Source organism: Natrix helvetica (genome assembly GCF_964273705.1).
Source record: "Natrix helvetica genome assembly, chromosome: 5".
In the NCBI taxonomy this organism is placed as follows: Eukaryota; Metazoa; Chordata; class Lepidosauria; order Squamata; family Natricidae; genus Natrix; species Natrix helvetica.
This window is the reverse complement of record NC_138551.1, coordinates 51851466-51874130: the sequence shown is the minus strand read 5'-3', so window position 1 is coordinate 51874130 and position 22665 is coordinate 51851466. Positions and strand designations below refer to the sequence as shown.

General features: G+C 39.4%; 1 protein-coding gene across 3 annotated transcripts in view; it reads right to left on the bottom strand.

The window, feature by feature from the left end:
• Positions 1–20586, bottom strand: part of TRIM8 (tripartite motif containing 8) — a 65858-nt gene extending 45272 nt beyond the window's left edge. Inside the window, exons 1-2 of one of the 3 annotated variants that reach the window (XM_081954365.1) lie at positions 20444–20586; positions 15796–16477 (exon numbers count right to left, since the gene is read on the bottom strand). In XM_081954365.1, coding sequence (XP_081810491.1) covers positions 15796–16365 — 570 coding nt within the window. In that variant the 5' untranslated portion in view covers positions 16366–16477; positions 20444–20586. Of the gene's footprint in view, positions 1–15795; positions 16478–16684; positions 18952–19089; positions 19280–20443 lie in introns of those variants that run through there. The other 2 variants (XM_081954364.1, XM_081954363.1) reach the window with 2 other exon arrangements.
• Positions 20587–22665: the final 2079 nt, after the last annotated feature.

The following is a 22665-nucleotide window of genomic DNA, read 5'->3' as shown; positions in this document are numbered from 1 at the left end:
ATCCTTGAGAAAAATTCCTCATGCTCCTACTTAGCTCTCTGTTAATGATAACATTCAGTCTACTGAAGATAGCTAGCACTTGGTTCCAGGAGAATCTCTTCCTTACCCCATAACTTAGCAAGAAATCTAATGAGTACAATTATCATTTTGAATTAGGGAATAAACTAGGCCTGCAAAATTTTAATTTGATAGACTAAGATTGGATTCCCATGCTCCAACAGGAAACAGAAGAGAAGATCGATCAAGGTCAAGGGAAAATTACTACTAGCTTGAAAGAATGAACTGTACATGTTGTACTTATCTGAATAGTTGAAATGGAATAGTTTCAGTTGCAAAAGATCTGAGAAGCTATAGGAAGGAGTGTATTGTTTCTGCAGGCAGCATCCAATCTACTTTTGTTATCTAATCTGCTTCATACATGTTTGAACATACCATACATTTTGTAAAATGTCATTTAAGGAAGAATTCCAACAGTATAAATTGCTTTTTTAAACACCATTTTGGAATTGTTCTTTTTCCTTATATTATGGATTCTTCTATGAAAACCATGTTTGATCAATATGTGTCTGTTTCTAAGCAAATAGAGGACAGCAAAGTAATGGCCCTTGATAGATCAAGCCTAAACTGATGCAAACTACCGCAGGCACAAATTGCAGGTTAGAAATAGCTCAAGTTCCAAAATAGGTTTCTCACTCTGCTGTAATCTCCTTGTTTCAGAAAATTAATACCGCAATAAGATAGGCTTGTAATGAAACAAGTTACAGAGAAAGATAGATGCAATCTAGATATAACATCCATATGATTGGCAGATGTCAACATCAGATGGTTTAGAAGGAGTATTTTTATACAACTGCATGGGAAGACTAGGAATTTAAAAACAGATTAGTGTTCAAAGTACTTCCCACACCTTTCCAATAATCTTTATACCTTGTTTCTAAGGTAGGTCAGTACAATGATTTTGAAACTTCTGAAACAGGAGGTTGAAGTTTAGTGTTTTACACCATCTCTTGAGTTTATGGCTGGGCAGAAATTTGTATAATGACTTCCTGCTTCATACCATTTTCTCTTAGCTTCTTCTATACCACTGCGAAATCTTTTTGCATCTGTATATCTTTTTGTACCTGAGATAAGTATATTTTTTCCTTCAGATCAGAGGTAAAGAACCTGCGACTCAGTACTCTATCCAACTCCCAGCAATCTTACCATGAGCCATACTGTTTTGGGCTGCTAGCAACTCTAGCACAGCATTGCTGTATTTGAAAGGATATATAAAAGAGTGTGAAAATGTCTCTGGAAAAAGATTCAGTTGTCATTCTGAACATTTAACAGTTTACTTTCCCATCATTTATATGGAAAATACAGAAAATGTGTGTGCTTTAAAGTAGGTTTAAGCGCTTAATAAATTAAACATTGTAATAAATTCAAAAGTATCTAGACCCCCTCCTCCAATAAAATCTGGAAGATAATATACATGCTTCACTGGTTTTCCACTATTGTTTGGCCAACTAAGAGGCCCTTACTAAGTTCTAAAAAGCTAGATGCAGCCGATAGCCATCAAAAGGTTGCCTATCTTTATAACAATTGAAAACTTAATTCTGAGTAACCAGCCTATGCTCTTACCAGCACAGCTCAGAATTTACTTACAATAGGAAAAAAATCAGTAAAATGAAGATATTCGCTACAAGTAGTCCTCAACTTACAACAGTTCACTTAGTGACTGTTTGAAGTTACAGCAGCACTGAAAAAAGTGACTCATGGGCATTTTTCACACTTATATTGCAGCATCCCCATGGTCACGTGATTTACATTCGGATGTTTGACAACTCACATTTATGATGTTGCAGTGTCCCAGAATTTGTTGTGGGTCTAATGACTGGATAGTTGATGCTTTCTGAGCAGAGAATGACCATTGGCTTACCTGAAGGGTCCTTTTCTATGCGCTGCAGGAGAGTCCAAGCAAGGGTTAAATTCTGTCTTTCTGCCCAATGTACTGGATTGAAATTTCTGACCACGCCTCCTGGTCTCCCGGTATCTTCAGAAACAACGGCCTGCAACATTCTCCTGCCAAAGACAGCATCTACTGATGCAAATTTGTCCAATTTGTAGTATCTGACAAATAACGATGGAGACACCCAAGTTGCCGCTTTGCAGATCTCCTCAACTGACGCCTGAGTGGCCCAGGCCGCTGTTGTGGCCGCACTGCGTGTGGAATGTGCAGTCACTCAAGAAGGAACGGGCCTGCCCTGCTGTTCGTAGGCAAGGGAGATGCAAGCCTTGATCCATCTCCCAATGGTAGACCAGGTGACCTTTCGACCCAACGAGGTCGGTTGAAAAGCGACAAACAAGGCCTCCGACTGGCGAAGGGGGGCCATGCATCTGATGTACCTCTTGACTGCCCTCCAAACATCGAGAGAGTGCCAACGACGCTTCCTTGGGTGATTCGGGCATGGACAAAAGTCTGGAAGGACAACTCCTGGGCACGGTGAAAATACGAATTAACCTTCGGTACGAAAGACAGATCGAGACAGAGGAGAACCCTGTCTGAGTGGATGGTACACAAATCGTCTCGGACTGATAGGGCCGCAATTTCCGAAACCCTGTGAGCTGAAGTAATGGCAACAAGAAAGGCAGTTTTAAGAGTCAGGTGTCGTAAAGATGCATGACGTAGTGGCTCAAAGGGGGGAGGGGTCAGTAAGTGCCCTGACCACAGTGGCAAGATCCCAGGGGCATCAGAGGGCGTCAACCACTTCCGCTCAGGGACACTGGAACCTGGTGAAAAATCGGGGGAGCTGAGCGTTCTCCAGAGTGGCAAACAGGTTGACCAGGGGATGACCAAACTTCTGAGATAATTGGTGAAAGAGGCGTGGATGGAGGCGCCACTCCGAGTTGTCTAGGCAGGTGTGGCTCAGCCAGTCCATCTGGACGTTGTTCACCATGGAGATGTGCTCCGCCCAAATGGATTGTAGGTGATGTTCCACCCATCAGCCAATCGCTTATGCCTCCGACATGAGGGACCAGGACCTGATACCCCCTTGGCAATTTATGTGTGCCTTCGTTGCCACATTGCCAGTGAGGACAAGGACATGGTGATGCTGGATGTTGTGCTGGAACTTCCGAAGCGTTAGCCTGACCACCATCAGCTCCAACCAATTGATGTTGTGCGAGAGGTCACGAGCTGACCACTGTTTTCAAGCCACTAGGGTGCACAAGTGAGTTCCCCAGCCGAAGAGGCTGGCGTCGGTTGTGACAGTCAGCCTGGGTGATTCCTTGAAGTAAGTCCCTTTCAGGAGGGCTGGTGAAAGTCACCACCAGAGAGAACGAATGACTTTGGTGGGTAGACGTACCTTGACCGGTGAACTGCTGGTTTTCGCTCTCTGCACTGGCAGGAGAAACCATTGCAGATCTCTCGTATGGAGCCTCACCCAAGGAACAATCGAGAGACACGAGATCATCTTCCCCAGCAATTGTGACAGGGTGACAATGCGAGTGCTGGTGGAGAGGCAGACCTTTTGGACCAGTTCTTGGAGACTTTTGATGCGGTTTGGTGACAGATAGACTTGGCAAGATGAAGTGTCTATCACGGTCCCCAGGTGTAGAATCCTGGTGACAGGATTCTATGTGTTGCTTGCGCCGGTGACAACAACTGAATCAAAATGTCGTCTAGGTCACACTGTAGGCGGATCGGTCGCGATCTTACGTGGGCGGCGACCGCAGACAGGATCTTCATAAACGTCCTTGGGGCTGACGACAGGCCAAATGGGAGAACCCTGTACTGAAAGTGGGACCCAGCATAAAAGAATCTTAGGTAGCGCCTGTGCTCGGGTCTGATGGGGGCGTGAAGGTACGCCTCCTTCAAGTCTATTAATGTTAGGAAGTCTCCTTGACGAATGTAGCCCAAGATGTATTGGAGGGACTGCATTTTGAACCTTTTGTAGGCCACATATTGGTTCAACTTCTTCAAATCTAGTATCGCTCTCCTCCACCACCACCACCTGAGCTTTTGGGCACTAGGAATAGAATGGAATAGAACCCCCTGTGTTCTTGCCCCGGGGGACTATAAAAGACATCCTAATGGGCAATGGACTGAATTGAAAAACTGAAGATACCAGGAGACCAGGAGGCATGGTCAGAAATTTCAATCCAGTCCATTGGACAGGAGGACAAACTTTAACCCTTGCTTGGACTCTCCAAGCAGCACACATGAAAATGGAAAGACTGATGGATAAGGCAGGCCTTTTGGGGATCACATGGTTTAGGAAGAAAATCCTCACATGCTTTATTTATATTTTTAACAAAGATTGAATAGTTTCTAGAATTAAAATAGGAAGACCAGTCTATCTTTCATGTTGTAGAAGCCAGCTTTGTGCTTATAAAATAAAGTTGGTCTTCAACTTACAACCACAATTGAACCCAAAATTTATGTTGCTCAATGAGAAATTTGTTAAGTGAGTTTTGCCCCATTCTATAACTTTTTTTTGCCACATTTGTTAAGTGAATCATTGCAGTTGTTAAATTAGTAACATGGTTTTTAAGTGAATCTGGTTTCCCCATTAATTTTGCTTGTCGGAAGGCCGCAAAAGACAATCACATGAATCTCCCTGGACCATGTTTGTCATCTGAAACCACAGCAAAAGTAGAGACGTACCAAGGCATTCATAAATGCATACATTTTATTTCTTTGTTTTTATCCTGGTCCATATACAAGTACACTTGGGTTTTTAATTCAAAGCATTCTTCCTCATTCAATGCTGTGGAATGCTATTCAGCACAGAAATTACTCAGCTGACCAGACTAGCCTTTCTGGAAAACCACAGAAGAATCTTCAGCAATGCCCTCTCATGCATGTTTTTGGGAGGCCTTCCATTATCAAATCCCCAATTTTCTTATTCTGAAATCACTATTTGTCCTAGTTGCATTTTTTTGCCCTGAAGAAATAAGTTATCTTTAATTCTGTTAAACCAAAACATGGCTTTATAATGAAATTAGAGGCACTTGCAAAACAAAAAGTACTATACAGTTAAGCGGATTTGAAATGCATTTAAAGAAAATAAAATCAAGTCTCTTTTGTTGGAATACTTCGCCCCACAACTCAAAATCAGATCTGACAGATATCCCATACAGAATAATGTAGAAGACATATGATATGCATACTATATATTTCAAGGTAGTATAGAACTCAGGACCACATCTATTTGGAAATATATTTGTAATTAACAGAATAACAGAGTTGGAAGGGACCTTGGAAGTCTTCTAGTCCAACTCCCTGCTCAAGCAGGAAAATACCATTTGAGACAACTGGTTGTCCAATGTCTTGTTAAAAATTTCCAATGTTGGAGCACTCACAACTTCTGGAGGCAAGTAGTTCCACTGATTAATTGTTCTAACTGTCAGAAATTTTTCCTAAATTCTAGGCTGGTCTCTCCTTGATTAATTTTCACCCATTGCTTCTTGTCCTGCCTTCAGGTTCTTTGGAGAATACATTGATACTTCAATCAAAACATTTCCTCTTCTATATAGAAAACTAATAGGGACTCCTCAGAATGAAAATTTATCATACACAGGAAATATTTTATACAACCTTTTATATAACCATTTTATACAACCTTTACCTATATAAGATGTATGTATGTATGTATATGTATGTAGTATGTATGTGCAGAGCTGATATGTTTCTTGAATTGAAACTAACCCAGTCGCTTTTGTACTTTATTTACATAAGTAGGGGAACATTATATTTATTAGTACAGAATTCTGAGCAAATCTGAAAAAGTATCTCCAGACCTAAATCCACAGCATGCATATGCATTTGCATATATAGAGAATCCTGAGGGATGTTATATATCAAGCCAGAAGAATAAGTTAGGAAATACCAAGCTGGTTCAACAGAGAAAGGCCCTTGTTTTCCCACATATCAGCCAGTAACCTACTTCAAACATGCAAAGTAGGTGGTAGGGGAGGGCAGGAGAGCTAGGAACACAAGGGCCCTGGGGAAGCCAGCAGCTTTTACTCTTTGTTATATCCAATCATAATTGTTTTCTCCTCCTTCCCTCCCTCCACCTCCTCTTCCTCTCTGTCATATCTCAATGGCAGAAAACACACAGCACTTTGTTTTGCAAATGGTTCCAATGAGCATCATACTCATATGAGCAGGGACAGAAAATCAGGATATTTAAAACACACACAGAGAGAGAAAAAAACAGGACTCTAAGCAAAACAGAGCCAGCATATAAGAGAGAGCGAGGGAGAGAGAGAGGAGGGTGGATTCCAAGCAAAACAGAGCCTTGGACACAGGAGATGAATGAGAAAGAGGCTTCAGAACAATGTAGACAATGCTAAAAGCACATCTTCTGCCCTTTTAATTAGTGGGAGGTCAGTGGGAATGTCAAGCTTTGCCATCGAGTTCCTCTTTTCAGGGGAGAAAAATTAGACTTTTAAATGACGGTGCTTTAGGTCTTTTTTTCAATAGGATTCATATAGGAAAAAAGAATGGCTTACTATCCCTTTGCATGAAGTACAGCACCAAAATTTACCATTGCCAAAGGAATGTTCCCCGTCTTCCAAAACTGCATAGCTATAGAAGTCTAGACAGGGAACGGCACCAGTTATTTCAGAGAGAAGACCAAATTATCATCTTGTGAAATAGGATACAGCAAATTTTTGCCCTTCAATCAAGGTTCATGGTGGCAGTAACTAACTACTCTGTGCTTTGCTCTTCATTCAAGCATGGCTTGATGAGGATGGGCATCAATGAAAGCCACAGAGTCTGATCTCCATTCTCCCATCTAACCACAAGGTCACTGAGGGTACTCACTTTTATTCCCATATGCTTTCTTTTTGTCAGATGGTTAAAAGGAGAAGCAAACCAAAATTAACAGATATATTTCTTCAAGCTTGATATAAAAATACATCATTAGTCTACTTTGCAGGGATTGGGGGATATTTGTATTTCTTTCAATTATTAAAGACTGTATTCTGTGACTATGACTATGAAATAAATACAAATCCGGCTGCATCAATAACATTTTTGTAGTTCTCAAAACAAGAAACATTTTATAAACCAGAAATAAAAGGCAAACACAAATGGCTAACTTATTATGAGATACCAGATACTAGAATTTTGTGAAGAGGGATGCAAAATAAAATCTAGAGAAGAATTGGTGGCAGAGGGACACAGTTGCTAATGGTCTTCTTATTTACAATTATTGAAAATATTTAAAGTAGACAAAAAAATGTGGTTTTGAACAATGCAAGACTGAGTTTGAAAAGGAATTACATACAAATGATGGATATGTAATTGCTAAAATGTAGAAGTTTATTGAAATATGAAACAGAAATTGAACAAATAAAAAAATGCAAAGGTAATCCAGCAGTCTACTTTTGACTATAATCGGGATTGGAATTTTTATCACTATACAATGTAGTTATTAAATGGCTCATTACATGATTGGGCTTGATTTTACAACCATTTTTATCATGGTTAGTAAGTGAATCATATGATTGTTAAGTGACACGAACTGCTGTTAAGAATTTCAGCTTCCTCAATTGACTGTCAAAAGGGGGCTAAAATTTTGGTTATAATATACATATGGAACAACAGGAAAATATGTGGTTGAAAGGGTTGAAATTTGCATTACGTTGTAATCTTAAAAACAATTTTTATAAAATGATGTGCCATTGATTTATGTCAGCAGGGAAAAATGTCTAGAATGTACAATATAAAAACACTTCAAATTCATGTTGGAAATGTGACCAAGACAGATTTTATGTTTGGTGGATATGTAAAAATGCTAGAAAATGATGAATTCAAATATATACCTGATTTAGAGGATTTTAAAGATTAATGTATAATTGAGACCAAAGGTCAGTCTTTTGGGATTGATGGACATAGTCATGGAACCATGTTTTTGTATGATAACTGCAATGAGATTATTGTCTGCACAAAACAGAAAGCTTCGGCAATACCTACAATGGAGGTGAAGATTATGGAGCTTGCTGAGGTGGCAACTGACATCTCTGATTAGAGAAAAAAAAAATCTACATTTATTGCTGATGGAAACCCCTTACGGATTTTTTGTGGAAAACAGGAAAAAAACAGACTTATGGGGGTTTTGATTAGACAGGATAGATTATAGAAAGGAGACATTTAACTTTAGAAAAAGAGATAAATTTATAATTGTAGTTGTAACTGCTGTAGAAAAAAAATCAGAAACCACCTCTTTTAATATTTTTCTTTTTTTTCTCTTTCTTGCACTTTTAGCTTTCTCTTTGATTTTTTTCCTTTCTTTCTTTATATTAGTTTGTATTTAGTTTTTAACTTTTTTAAAAAAATATATTTTAAAAAGTCTTTGTGACAACCTCTCTATTTCACGCCTTCTACCCACACTAGTGTGGTCTGCTTGCTTCTGAAACTCCATGTGCTTGATCCTCATCTACAGCTTCCCTTCACAGCACATGTTTCACCTTGCCTATTTGCATGATGACCCAGAATAAAGCACATGGAGAGGTTCTGCAATCCCATAGATCGTACTACAAAAGTTGTCTGGGGAGAAGTGGGAAGAAAAATAATTCAGCTTTATGAACATACAAAACACTCCTTTTTTAAGCAAATGTAAAAATTCCCAAGATAACTTCGTGTTACATTTCTTTAGGTCGGAACTTTACTCCTGGGCAACATTGAGGAGGTAATTGGATAATTAGACCTTAACCTCCAAAATTTCTGTGGAACAGTCCTTCCTTCTATCTTATACATTTAATTTTCTCACTGCTAATTTCCATAAAAACAGAAGCCCCAGCTCAGAAAAAATGCAGAGGCTGTCCAAATCAGTCAGAAAATCCGCAAGAAAGATGAGGAGGAGCAAAATGGCCCTTACAAACCATTAAAGAGCACTTGGGAAGCATGGCCAAAGGTAGAGGGAAATGGAAATGGCTGCATAGACTAGGGAACTATGAACTATGGAAGTAGGAGTAAATTCAGGATGCAGAAAGCCAAGGGATTAGAAGACCACAGCAGGCATTGCCACTTTCAGGGAAGAAAAAAAGGGGGGGAGGGGAGGGGGCTGCTGTAGAGAAGAAGGCCTGCAGCCTCACATCACATTTAAAGTGATAGGCAGAGCAGAAAATGGAGCTGGAAAAACAGACAGCAACATGTTTTACAGGCCACCCAGAGACAGCTTGCCTGTGCAAAATTATAACTGTGACCTTATAAGCATTTTCACCCACAAAAAGAAAGATGAAGACAGAAGGCAGCTGGGGAAGAGAGGAAGGACGACTGTGTTAAATCATGCTTAGGCCATAATACCCTTTATGCTGAATGATTTTTAAACGACACTTCAGCACAGCTCCTGACGAAAGAAATCTTCAGAGCGACACTCTTAACCATTTTGTTTTCTCTCACATGCTGGTTCCTGCATGCGGTTTGGGTGGAGCTGTTGTAACTCTGCCTTTTTCAACACACAAAAAAGCATTGGGCCTCTTTGGGGCCAGGTAACAAAATTCCTGTCAGAATGTACTCTAGCACAAAGGCCATCTTCTGTCTCTCTCTCTCTCTCTCTCTCTCTCTCTCTCTCTCTCTCTCTCTCTCTCTCTCACGCACACACAACTGGCAAGGCAGTCAAATGGGAGAAGCATTTGATGAGCGCATGATAAGCCAATTTGCAAGACATAAACTAACTGCTCCTTGCCTCCACAGGCAAAGCAACCCAGACTAGGCCATACTGAGGGTTCAGGCAATCTGTCCTCCTGTCTCCTTTGTCCACTTGCTATGCTGTCATTAGAATTCAATCCTGAAGATGCTCTGAGTATTCTTCCCTTATAAAAATCTATTTGCTTTGGACAAACTCTGTTCATTTTAAATGAACAAGAATAGCGGCCTTTTTTTCATTTATTGCAGATATGGGATACATCAGATGCCATTCAGGATGTTTCAAAGTCTTAAGAGTCTTTCTTTCATACTTGGTAGGCAGAACAGAGTATCTCTTCTGGAAGAAAATCTACGTTCACAGTGATATAAACCTTTGCCATATCGCATAAAAAACTGAGGTGATGGGAAATTGCATTTTAAAACAAAAATTTAAAATATGGGCAGAGGACTAAGTTAGAAAAGACATCCACATGACTGACACAACAGCACTCTTCATTGCCTCTCATCTTTTTGTTCTTAAAATTTTTATTGGTTTTTTAAAAAATTTACAAAGGAAAAAGGGTAAAAGGTTATGGAACATTTTGACAGCTACATCGTGCGGGGGGGGGGGGAGATGCCCCCCCGGGCCTCGCAACTTTTACAAAAAGGAAAAATAGAAAACTATAAACATTTACATAGATATTAGCAGTTTTAAGTTTAACACCAAATCATCAGTATGTTTCAATCATTTTACTTTTGTCACTTCCTTAAAAATACATTGTAACAACATTTGGAATAGTGTTTCAATTCACTTTTGTGATCTGAGTTTTCTCATTGTCTCCTCTCCCCCCCCCGCCCCCCCTGTCCACTGGCAGAGCCTCAGCCCCTCCCTGCTTTGTATCTTGTGTAGGATCCCCCACATCACCTAATAGAGCAGTATGTTTTTTCATGAAAGCCTCTGCTTCCGCACATTGCCTCTCATCTTAAAGCATGTTACAAAAGTCTGCCTATCATAGAGAAATATATATGTATATGCAGAATAAGGACTAATTGCAAGGTGCTTATTTTATTCTGTTTTAAGTTTCATTTGTTTTTTTAAGTTTTGCTATGGCAAGATGGATAGTCATAGAAATCAAATCAATAAGGTAATAATAAATATATAAATGCTATGAGCTGGTTTATTATAGGTCTCAAAAACTGACTTTTAAGTTAAAAATAGAAGAAACCTAATGAATCTTTTTAGCGACAAAAAATAGCAGTAACGTTACAATACAAGATAACAAGCATAAAAAGGTTCAGATGTGTGTTCAAGTTTGTTTCCTCTTTTGTTGAGGTTTCTGAAAATTTTATTTTTTTATTAAGAGGCAAAACCAATCTATTAGCTCTTCTGCAAATTAACAATGGAACCTTGTAGAACTTAAGAAAATATAAAACAATAATACAATTTGCTTTTGTATTCTGGTACTAAAAAAATACAAAATTTGCTGCTCATGCAAACACATGACACGACTTATCTCTGCTAGTTCCAAGCAGGCTAATTCACTGCAATTTTTTACTAAGAATTCTTAAATTAATCACGTTTATTTCTTTTACTCATCACTAATTTTAAGACACCAAAGTCACTAATAAAGGGAAAAAATAATCCATGGGAACTAGAAATTAGTTCATACTTGATATGACAATCATGTTGCACCAACTTCATATATTTAGCTATAATAAATCTGAATGGAACATGTGATTGCCCCAGTGTATAAACACTTTGGGACAGACCCATGTAGGAGATACAATTAGTTTTTATCCAATACATTTTTAAAATACTAAGTTTCTTTTTCAATTTTATTTATTTTTCAGAGCGCTCATGAATGTGGCATATACCATGAAACAACTCCTAATCAAACCATAATAAATATTGTTTCTTAGACCCAAAAGTCTTAATTTTAATAATGCTTGAAATCTTACATCTCTTTCTTGCCTTATTTACCTCAGGACTGGAAAAATTTCTATAATCTAAACTACCTATGGGTTATGAAAAATGTTCAAGCATGCCCATTGTAGAAACAAACCGAACATCCTTAATTCATTCCAACAAACCCCTTATTCAATTGTAAGAGACAGGCTTTCATTTTATTATTGTAGACTTCAGTTTTTCCAAAACTTTCCCCATTATTCTTAGAATGTCTGCGTTTTACTTCATAACATCTCCATGTTCCTGTTTAATTCATTTTCTTTACTTCTACTGCAATGAAAAAAATTGTTTTTTTTAAAGCCTAGGTCATGGGCATTAAGAAAACTGTGCAATCTGTATCAATGGTACAAAAGAGAAAGAGATGTCCATGACTGCATATATGGACAGCATTTAAAAATTGTTAGAAAAGGAAGTTAGACAATGGCTGAGATGAAAAAATATTCCAGGATATTAGTCGAGACATGTGAAGGTTTCCATGGGAAGACTGGTATTCTTTAATGAAGAACACTAGAAAAAAACTTATTCAGAGACAAGAAGAGATGTAGACTACACCCATTACTGAAGGATATTGATTGGATATGCCACCAAAATATGGATGGTATGCACACAAAATTTCTAAAAGTAGCAAATTGCTGTTTCATTTCACTTATAGTTTAAAATTTAGCATTGCAGGAGAAAAAGATGGAGCGAGATATGCACTCATCAAAAGGACAAAATGTAAGTGCTGTATTTACACATACTTGACTCAATTGATATAAACAAAACAGAATAAAAAGACAAATGGATGACCACTTATCTTGCCAGCAGTTTACTGAGTCGCTCATATCCTTGGAAAACTTACGTGTAAATAAACCTATAAAGTTAACTTCAGTTAAACACATCCTCAGAACTTTGAATGAGAAATGGTTCAGATAGGCTAAATAGAGTTATGTATGTTTAAAAAGACTAATGATAAATCACGTTAGCTTTCAAAATATTCTCCTATGAAAAGTGCTATATTGAGCAGGACAAAGAGAAGCAAAAACTTTTTCCCAACAATAAACTCAACTCAACACGTAGTGGTTTTGTTCATTACTATACACTGAAGTCAAAACCAAGAATTGCCCAGCCCAAACAAGGACACAGAGTTCAGCTGATTTCCAGACAATGTCTGCTTATTCAGGGAAATACTACCAGACAATCTGGGATGACTTTTTACTAATTCACTTCATATGCAGCCTGACTATCACCAGTAAATAAATACAGCTTGCCACATTATATGATGGAAGGTAATGAAGGACACAAGGTAAGTTTCTAGAAAAAGTTGGGTGTGGACATAACTAAAAATTCCAGAAAATTGACTCATTATCAAAAAGGAAGCTCTGAATTGAACTATTAGTGGGATTTACCAGTCTCAGTTCATCAGTCATTTGCCAAATCTCTCCTAGATTTGAGGAAAAAGATATATTTTCTGTTTGATTCAACATTCCTTCCTTTTCTCCCTCCTATCTATAAATAAAATAGAAGAGGGTAGAAGCCAATCCTATGAGTTTTTCAATAGTTCTGCCAGATCTTCCCTTCTTCCTATATAGGTGTGCAGAGCCAATAACAGATGAATTTAGCTTCTCCTCTTTACTGCCACCCAAATCTGCAAAAAGTAGAGGGGGGGGGATGATATTTCTGTTCAAACTCACTCTACTCAGAATACCTACCCTCATCCCAGCCACAAGATTAGTTCTGCAACTAGAAAATAATAAAAAAAGCAATTTTATTAATGACTTATCACTCCCCCATTTTAGCAGCTAAATGATGAGTCATTTTGGCAACACTGTAATATACACAAGTTGTCTGTTTTATAGCCACTGCTGTTCATTTATTGTTAAATATTTATCCTACACAATGATGCTTGAAAGGAATCTATGGACCTGTTTGTGCAGATTTTGAAGTAACTGGATCAGATCAAAAAGAGAAGACAGGGCCCAGCCAGCCTGTCTTTACATGCAGGTGTTGTCACACAGCTGTTCCACAGTCTGACTTTTGCCACATACTCAAGATCACACCCTCAAACTCAGTATTAATCCAGAGTAAACACCACTCCCTGTTTTCAGCCTCATGATCACCAGTACAGATTACAACTTCATTTCATAGATAAACATGCATGAAGGGAAATGATGACATAGAGGAAAAGTCTATCAAAGCCATTTTTAATGTTGCCAAAAGCTAGCTGAACTACTTTAGGTGATCTTATGACTGTAGTCCAATAAATTTTCATGGCCTCCATGATATTTTAATCTTTTGTAGAACTTCCATGTATAGAACCCCCTACTCCAAAGACCCCTGAAAATTCAGCATATCAGAAACCACTGAGATGTCAGGAATTAAAGCAACTACAGTCCAAAGTATATATGTTCATGGCCAGGCTGGCTAGAATGTAAAGGAATGCAGGCAAAAACATCTGAAGAATACAGAATACATTCCCTTGCTCCACCACTAAATGATGGCCTTTTTGGAGAATATCTTTTGTTCCTTTTGGATGATTCTGAAGAACCCGTCTCATATCTACCTTCATAGCATGAAGTCAGTGTAGGAGAGAGGTTTGAGTTCATATGGTACAGTATTCCTTTCTAGGAAGTTGGTCACAAAGGAGGAAGGGAAGAAGAATGGTAATTTGACAACAAGTCTTACAAAATAAGATGACTGCAATGTAATAAAGTCTTTACTTCCAACCACTGGAAACAAAGCTGCTTAAAACCAGATTTCAGTACTGTACTTTCAACCTTTAGGTCCATTGGGCTTTTTGTGCATCCCATTTCTGAATAAGAGCAGAAAATACAGTTACGTCTGAGGAAATGGTTCCTAGAGTGAACCAAAGAGTACTGTAATGGGCATTTTATTTTGAAAGGGAAATTCAACAGCTTCACTTGCTATACCACTGAGAAGAGTCTATCCTATATAGAATTTTGTATCTTCTAATAGGCCTATACCAATCTCTACTAGCATAAAATGATCCACAACTTTAGATTTCCTGCTTTCTGAGATTTGCAGAGAAATGACAGTTAAATAACTGTTTTTTTTTCCCCCAGGAAAGAAAAGGTATAATACTATTGCTACACCACCACCACCCGTTTTATACCTTATTGTTTGAGTTCCTAGTTACATTGAAAGACACCTCCCCACCACACACATTCCCATTGCTTTATTCCTCCCTTCCCCTCCCCCAACATCCTGTGCAGTCTCAGAGGCCTGTTTTCCTTGTCAAGATTTCTAAGGAGGTCTGAAAAGATAATGTCAGCTTTTGTTTACTTCTTCGTTTTCACGTTTAAAATATGAGAACGGTACCAGGATAAATATATAGAACAACCTGCAGTAAATCTAGGTAACAGCAATGGAAGAGCATATTCTGTAGGCCTTGCACACACACACACAAAAAGGCAAACGGCAGAAAAACAAAACTAAACAACCACTTCTAGCTTTACCTTTATTTATTTATAAAGAAAGGTCACCTTTGGGTAGAATGGATCATCTTATTATTGTAAAAATGTACATTTGAGCAAAAGGGGTCACATTTCTTGTTGGAAGATAAAACTGTTCTTAGCAGAATTAAAGAGCAAAGCTACTAAAACAATAGTGATCCTGCTGATGAGCAATCAAGAAAAATAAGAAAAAAAAGTTCTTGCTGCACTTTCCATTACTATTTATCATTTAATGTCAATGGTTCCTCTTTGGCCTCAGATCAAAACAGGGACAAAGTAAACCATAGCTGACGGTAAACAAAGAACTAGGGAAGACTAGACAGCTAAGAAACTGACCTTTACCTGAAGTAAGTACTAATTCCTTGATGCTCTTTGGTACAGCACCAAGCACTGAACTGGCCAAAGATATTTTGCTGTCAGGACAAAATAAAGCTTAGTAATTTAAGGAAAAGTTTTTATTTATTTTTTTTAAAAATTAAATAATAACCTCCTCTATTCCACTTAAACTGAACATTATGTGTCAACACCCACCACCTCAACTGAAAGCATTACACTATCTGGACAGGCAGCAGGATGGATTCTAGGCTGCCCACAATAAGGTACCACAGCAGAAGGGAAAGGGTGGGGGCTGCTTCAGCACCCCTCCTCAGCAATTCCCATCCACCTGAGAAAACTGGTTGACTAATAATGAGGTTGCACCAGTTGTATTTTGCAGTCAAGAAAGCTGTATTTAAGTATGAAGCAATGTTCCTACTTACCCTGATCTCATTGCGTCGGATCTCCACGTCACATACTGAGTGCCCTTGGTGTGCACCACTGTAGTAGCAACAGAACTGGCAAACAGCAACCTGTTCAGCTTCGCAATGATACAGTCGGTAAGCATTGTGCTGGGGGCAACTCCAAGCCCTGACGTCATCCGCCTCCACCAGGAGGTGCCCACGTGCTGTAGAGGGCTGTTGCAGGTGTGTCTGAACGTGGGACTGACAGCATGGAGCTTCACACCTTAGACAGATCTTCTGTGCAGGCAGAGGTGGCCCACGGCGGCAGAAGACACAATGTAAGACTGAGGGAGTCTTTTCCAAATTAAGAGAGTTGAATTTCTCCACAATGTTGGTCAATTTTAAGTTCTTTTCAAGGTTGGGCTTCTGGTTGTAGGCCTGATTACACTCAGGACAACGCACTAGCCCCGACTCTTTGGCCCAAGCCTCTCCTATGCATCCCCTACAAAAATTGTGCTTACAAGGAAGTTGGACAGGTTCCACAAAGACATGCAGACAAATAGGACATATAAGCTCCTCTTCAAAACAGTTCTTCCAGTTTTCAGCCATGTCTCACCCAGATCAGAACTTTCCTTTTAATCTCTTTAAACAGTCAGTTTTTGGTCTACTAAAGCAGATGATGACGAGTTTCCACTTTTGCAACAGAAAGGCCACTAATTTGCTAATGAACCAAAAAAAATAAGAATGCAATTAATGCAGATCTCCTAAAATTTAAAGTAATATATTCCCAACAAGCCCATTTGTATTAAATATAATTAATAATCAGTACTAAAGTTGCAGAATAGATATTTCTAAAGTTTGACGCCAAACTTTCTTAATTCTTTTAAGGTTTTTACTTCTGATTCTGAAAAGCAAAAGTAAAACTTACCGAGAATTGAAAAAACTCCATACAAAATCCAGAAGGAAGTCCAAATGCCATATAAACCTCCTATATTAAATACTAATTACCACTTTTTGACCATTTAACATCTGAAAGGAATTTGTATTCCTCGTGACTAAATTCAAGCCTCCCTTTTCAATTATTTTTCCTCCGTAAGAAATTAGTATTTGAGTCTTTAATTGAATCATTAAAAAGCTGGAGATAAATCCATACGCAAAGGGCAGGAGGAGCAGCTAGCTTTCTAATGCAGCTGAATGGTGCAAAAGGATATTTTTTCCTTGGCTTTGGGACAGTGCAATCGCAGTAGGAAGACGGTCAATCGCTCAGATGAAATTCCAGCCTAGAGCCAAAAGGACCCTCCCATTCTTTGCTCTTTTTACAAATAGGAATGAGGAGAAGAAAAATACTTTAAAAATGTCTACTTTGAAGAACAGCAATAATCAGAGACAAATTCAGTGGAAAAACAACCTATTCTAATACTCTGTGGAATTCTTTTTTCAAGATTTGCCTTCTTTCTAATCTTTCATAAGACTAAGGTGAAAACAATACTCCCAACTCCAAAATCCTCAGCCTTTTGGGGAGTGATGGTTTGCTCTCGCTGGAAGGAAAACAAGTATGCCTTGATCAAACTGAAAAGGAATTTCTCAACTGCTAATGAAAAGCCCAGACCCCGCCTCTTCCCCTTTGCTTCTCTGTTTTCCCTTCTGACATGAAAGCTATTTCTCCTTTTGGAACCAGCCTGCAAGGGGGTGGGAGAAGAGGAAGACAGACAAGAGCTAGAAGGGAACTGCTGAAATGTACAATTCCAAGAGGACCTACTCAGTCCTCAGCCATTTTGAGTTGGTTTTATTTTTAATTTGTGGGATTTAGGGCAGAGAAATAGAAACAAACGTGCAAAAGAAAAGGGAGGGGAGCTGGTGAATGGCACCACCCTGCAAAGTGAGTCCCTATGGGGGAAAGAGAGAGAAAGGCATACAGGAAGGAGAAGGGGAGAAGCGGGAGTGTTCTAAATGGGGTTTATATAGCTGCAGCTGCTGTCTTAGTTTTTATGATCAGATCAAAGAAACCCCCACATACTCCTTGCAATCATCTCCAGCCATCTTGGGTCCCTTCAGTCTCCCTTTTAAATAAAAATGTATTTTTTTTAAAAAAAAATCTGTATCTGCACCTCTCTTCAGCACCTCTCTAATCACAACAGAATGAGCTAGCAGACCAACGGATCGGACCTGTCTCACATAAAAAAGAAACAACAGGAAACCCAGCCACGATTTCAGCCCTAACAGAAGAAAAATTAAACGGGGGGGGGGGGGGTGAGGCTACTATCACCACACTATCGCACACAACGAAGACAAGAAAGAATATGGGAATTCCGGAAGAGGAAAATAGGGTGGTAAATTAAAAAGCAGGTCCATTTATCGATTAAGATCCAGCACAGAAAGCCTACATGGATTTTCAAAAATCTTTTCCCCATTCAAGGCAGAGGAGTGATGAATCTAAGCTAAGCTCTGCCTGCTTCGCAAAGATTTCCTCCCCCTTCACAGATACCAATTAAAACCTAACCACCTCCTTCCCCTCTTAAGATTTGCAATATAAAGCAGGTCCGAAGTAGGGAGTGGATGGCCCAATAAAACCAATTAAATGAAGTATGCTGAGCAGATCGAAAGGGTCGCTATCAAGGAGAAGGGGAGCAGGCGCCGGAAACGGGCAGAGATGCTGCTGCCTCTTCTCCTCCGCTTCTCCCGGGATGGCGAAGGCGCCTTAAAGGGTCGAGGTGAACGAGAGGAAGAACCGGAGTATGAAGGAACTCAAGGGCGGAAAGATGACTAAAGATCAAGGGCGCAACGCAGGATTTCCCCCCACCGGCCTGGATTAAAGGAACAGCAGCTCAATGCGAGCCCAGCTTCTTAGTTACCCAGAGCCAGGGCCCCTTTAACGCGCGATTGTCAATCGATCAATCAATCGGCTCCGATGAATAACAAGCGTGGAGCCTCCAAAAGCGCAAGGACAAAAAAGAGAGGGGGGGGAGGGGAAGGAATCGCCGCGCAGTCCGGAGAAAGCCGCCGTCCTAGCTCGGGCCCTCTCCTGGATTCAATCCCTCCTTCTTGCCGGCTTTGCGCCCACCCTAGCCGCAATCAGCGCCAGCCATTCGCTCCCCCCCAGCTCGGTAGACCTTCGACGGCGACGATGGCTGCTGGCGCTGCTGCTCCTCCTGCCGTCGCCGCCGCGCTGCTCCCCAACCCCTTCTCCAGGGCCTCACGTGACCGCCACAATTTGATACATTAAACACAACGCGTCCGGCCTCTCTTAAAGGGGCAACGCCGGCTCCGGCTTTTAGGTCGGGCCTTACAGGCCTCTCTCGCCTTGACTCTTCCCCGCCTTCCTACCATACTTACTGAGCGAGCGGGGACCGCTAGGAGGCCCGTTGCCGTGCCTGAGGAGAGCCAGCCATTGCTGAGCTCCCTTCTCTTCGCTTGCCTTTGCTGGATGTCACGGTATGACTGAGTCATAGTGGGCTGCTCCCGCCAGCCTCAAAGGGAGGGGAAGAGCGTGGCTAGAGCCGCCAATGGAATAGGCGCAGGAGGCTTTCTTTCTTCCCGGTGCCGGCAGCAGGGCGTCCCAGCTGGGCTTATCCGGGGTGGCCGTTGCAAAAGTCAGCGGATGGCACAGATAAAGGGAAGAGCTCGCGGTGGTCCCAGAGGCTTTGAGCCTCGGTTAGCGATGCCGGGGGTTGAAACGGGATGGCTTTGCTTGCCAATCGGGGGGCGGTGGGGTGTTAGCCCTGCTGCTCGTGGCCTTTCCCAGCCTTTGAAAAGGAATAGGCTGTTGTATATCTGCTTGCCAATACTGTAAGCTTTTTTTTTCTGATCGAAGCATGGCTCGGTTTTCTACGCTGTTGGTGAATTACTAACTGCTAAAATTACCAGATGAACAAAGAAAAACGTCACCTTACCTACAATATTAAAACTTGCTGCTGATGCCCCGTCCTGGAAGTCCTACAAACGGAGGAGTGTATTTGAAATTCAACACTGCTGTGCTATGGCCTCTGGTTCATAGAAGGCATCATCTTTTATGTTATTCCATCATTTAGCTTTGATGTATTGCCATCATTGCGCCAAATCCTGGCACTACAATAATAGCAGAGAAATCGTTGGATATGGGAGAGGTTGGGGGAAGTTAAAAAAAATCACTGGATTTTCCATGATTGGAGCTCACTTGTTATATAGTACAGATATGAAACTGAGTAGGAATCAAAAGAATGTGCCCTCTAGTAAAGGGACAGTTTGAAAGGGAAAGGTTATCACAATTCTTTACCTGAGGACATGTTGTTCCCCTTGGAAGCTAACTTGGTTTCTGTGTTTTTTATAAAGGGAGTGAAGATAAGGGATGGCTTTTCCTCATGCTGCATCATCATTATTCAGCGTCGTACATTTTTCCATTGCTAAGGCTTATTTGAGTGGAGAGCGTAGCGGGTTACAGATGTTTTATTAAATTTAGCATACTTTTTTTTTGCTCGCCATCTGAAAATCCCTAAATGGCTTGTAAAGGTTGTAAATAAGAACGTCTCTGCCTGTAGGCTTAAAAGGAAGATACAGGTTTACGCAACACACTGAGTCACAATTGCCTTAACTATGATTTATTAAATAAGGTGCAATAACCTGGCTTTACAAAACAAATCAGTTTAGACATCACAATAAAGAATTAACCAAACCACATGTAAGCAGCTTCTACATTCTTCTAGATTCTTACCTAAAGTTTTGGAAGCCTTAATTCAGCAGATGATGAATCTGGATCTAAGCACAACTGAAGTGTTGCTGCTGCTGCTTCTTTTCTCCCAGCTGGCCTCAGTAGGAAACACTATTAAAACTGATACACTGGAGCTTGGTTAACTGCTGCTTGATACTAGCTCTGATGAAGGTTGATGTAAGCTGTGTTGTCATATAGCAGCAAACAAGCATATCTGTTTGCATGTTTTCATATGTCAAGTGATATTTAGGACTTGATTCCTTGTATCTAGCTATTCCAGGTCTAGAAAACAAAGTAGAAGGAAAGATCTAACTACAGAAGGATCTGTAAACAAAGCCATTTTTCTTCTCTAACTGGTTATCTATGCTGTTGTGTGCTGTGACATTTCCTATTGGATGTTCCAGCATTACTTTATTTAGAGTGGTTTCTGCATGCATTCAGAACCAATACAGTTCATAACACTTCAGAATTAGAAGAGGCTTTTGCTGTTCCCGGGAAAGGCCTACATATTCCCAAGTAATGGCATGCCTGACTTCATATGAGAAAAGAAGACATAGACAGATTTTGTCAGCATTTGCATGTACTCCCTCTGTGAGTGTATTGAGCATTTACATTTGGCCACAGGGAGGAGTAGAATTTTCCTCTCTGTGAGAGGCACAGTTCTCAGTTACAATTTCTGGATGACATGCAGAAGTATTCTAAGTATGCTTCATTCACTGGTAGCAGCTGCATTTACAGCTCACTTATACTATATTGCAGTTTTCCACCTGTGTGGATGTAGGGTAAGTGAAGCAAAGAAGTTTTCTCTGAAGAAGGAAAAAGAGACAAACACTATTAATACTGCACAGCTATTACAAATACCCAATTATATTTTGAATGACTACATTGTTATTCTTTTAGGACAACTTTTTCTGTAATAGTTGACATTACTGTTAGATTTTGAAAACAGAATATGCTCAGTGATCTTTCAAATTTGCAGGGTTTTTTTTTTGGTGTAATTAATGGATTGGATTATTGGAAGGGAATATTAACTACAAATAACTTGCTAACTAGAAATCCACCTGATTTTTGCTACCATCCCTTTGCTACCAACTGTTCTTACAGGGAGAAGAAATAAAATAAAATAAATATTGAAAGCTATGGTCTTTAGATCCTTAATCCAGTTCTATACAAATCAAATTATTGCAGCAACATTTTCTACTTTAAATGTTAAAAAATATTCAGAACAGATTTTTTTATGCTACCTACTGAGTATTCTGTTATTCTGAAGATTGGTGAATTCCCCTGATTGTTTTTTTTTTTTTTTTTTTGAAATACCGGTAAGTGGTAAATCAGTTATCAGAACCTTCCTGCCAATATTATCTGCAGCAGCTTTTCCATACCATCTAAATCCTGGAAAATATGCAAGGTGGAAAATATTTTTCTAAAGCATAAAGTAATTTTTAAATTATTGAAAACTTTCCTGTTTATGTTAATGGAATAGGAATGGAATAGCATTGCATTATTACATGTAATATATAGTACCAGCAAGAAACATAATCAAGATTAAATAAAATCTTAATTAAAATAATAAAATTAAGCAGTCTAATTGTAAATGACGTGAAGTAGAATGAGTAGAATATCTATCTTCAATTCTTCAGACTCTCCGGAAGGTAGAAGGAACTTAAAAGAAATAGGTTTTTCCTAAATTCTTATTTATTATTTTTCAAATGCCTTAAGGATAGAAATTATGTTACTTACTAATTCATGTTTGCCATCTGGTCTGTACACACTATTAAATGGGCAATAGAATAGTGCATTATCGGAAATTCAGGAAAAAGTTGGAGTTTTGCTAATTAAAATAATATGGGGTTCATGATCAGCAAACACAAAGAATACAAAAATATATAGATTAATTTATACATATAAATACAAGTCCAGGGCAAATGAAAATTAAGAATAAATTCTTTTGTTTGAATTGCTGCATACTTTGAGGCATGTTATAGCAAACATATTTTCTGGGGCTAATATTAGGCCCAGAAAATATTTTTGTGATTGTGGGGATACTTACTATATAGCAAGACTTTGATGATTACTAAGATGCTATGTGTGAGGCATGTTAAACATATACAATGTGCAATATGGAAGCTTAACATTATGTTATTACATTTTGTACAACCATGTAAGTAATATGCATCAGTTGCTCAGATTAAATATCTGAAATAAGAGCTTAGTTGCAGAAAGCT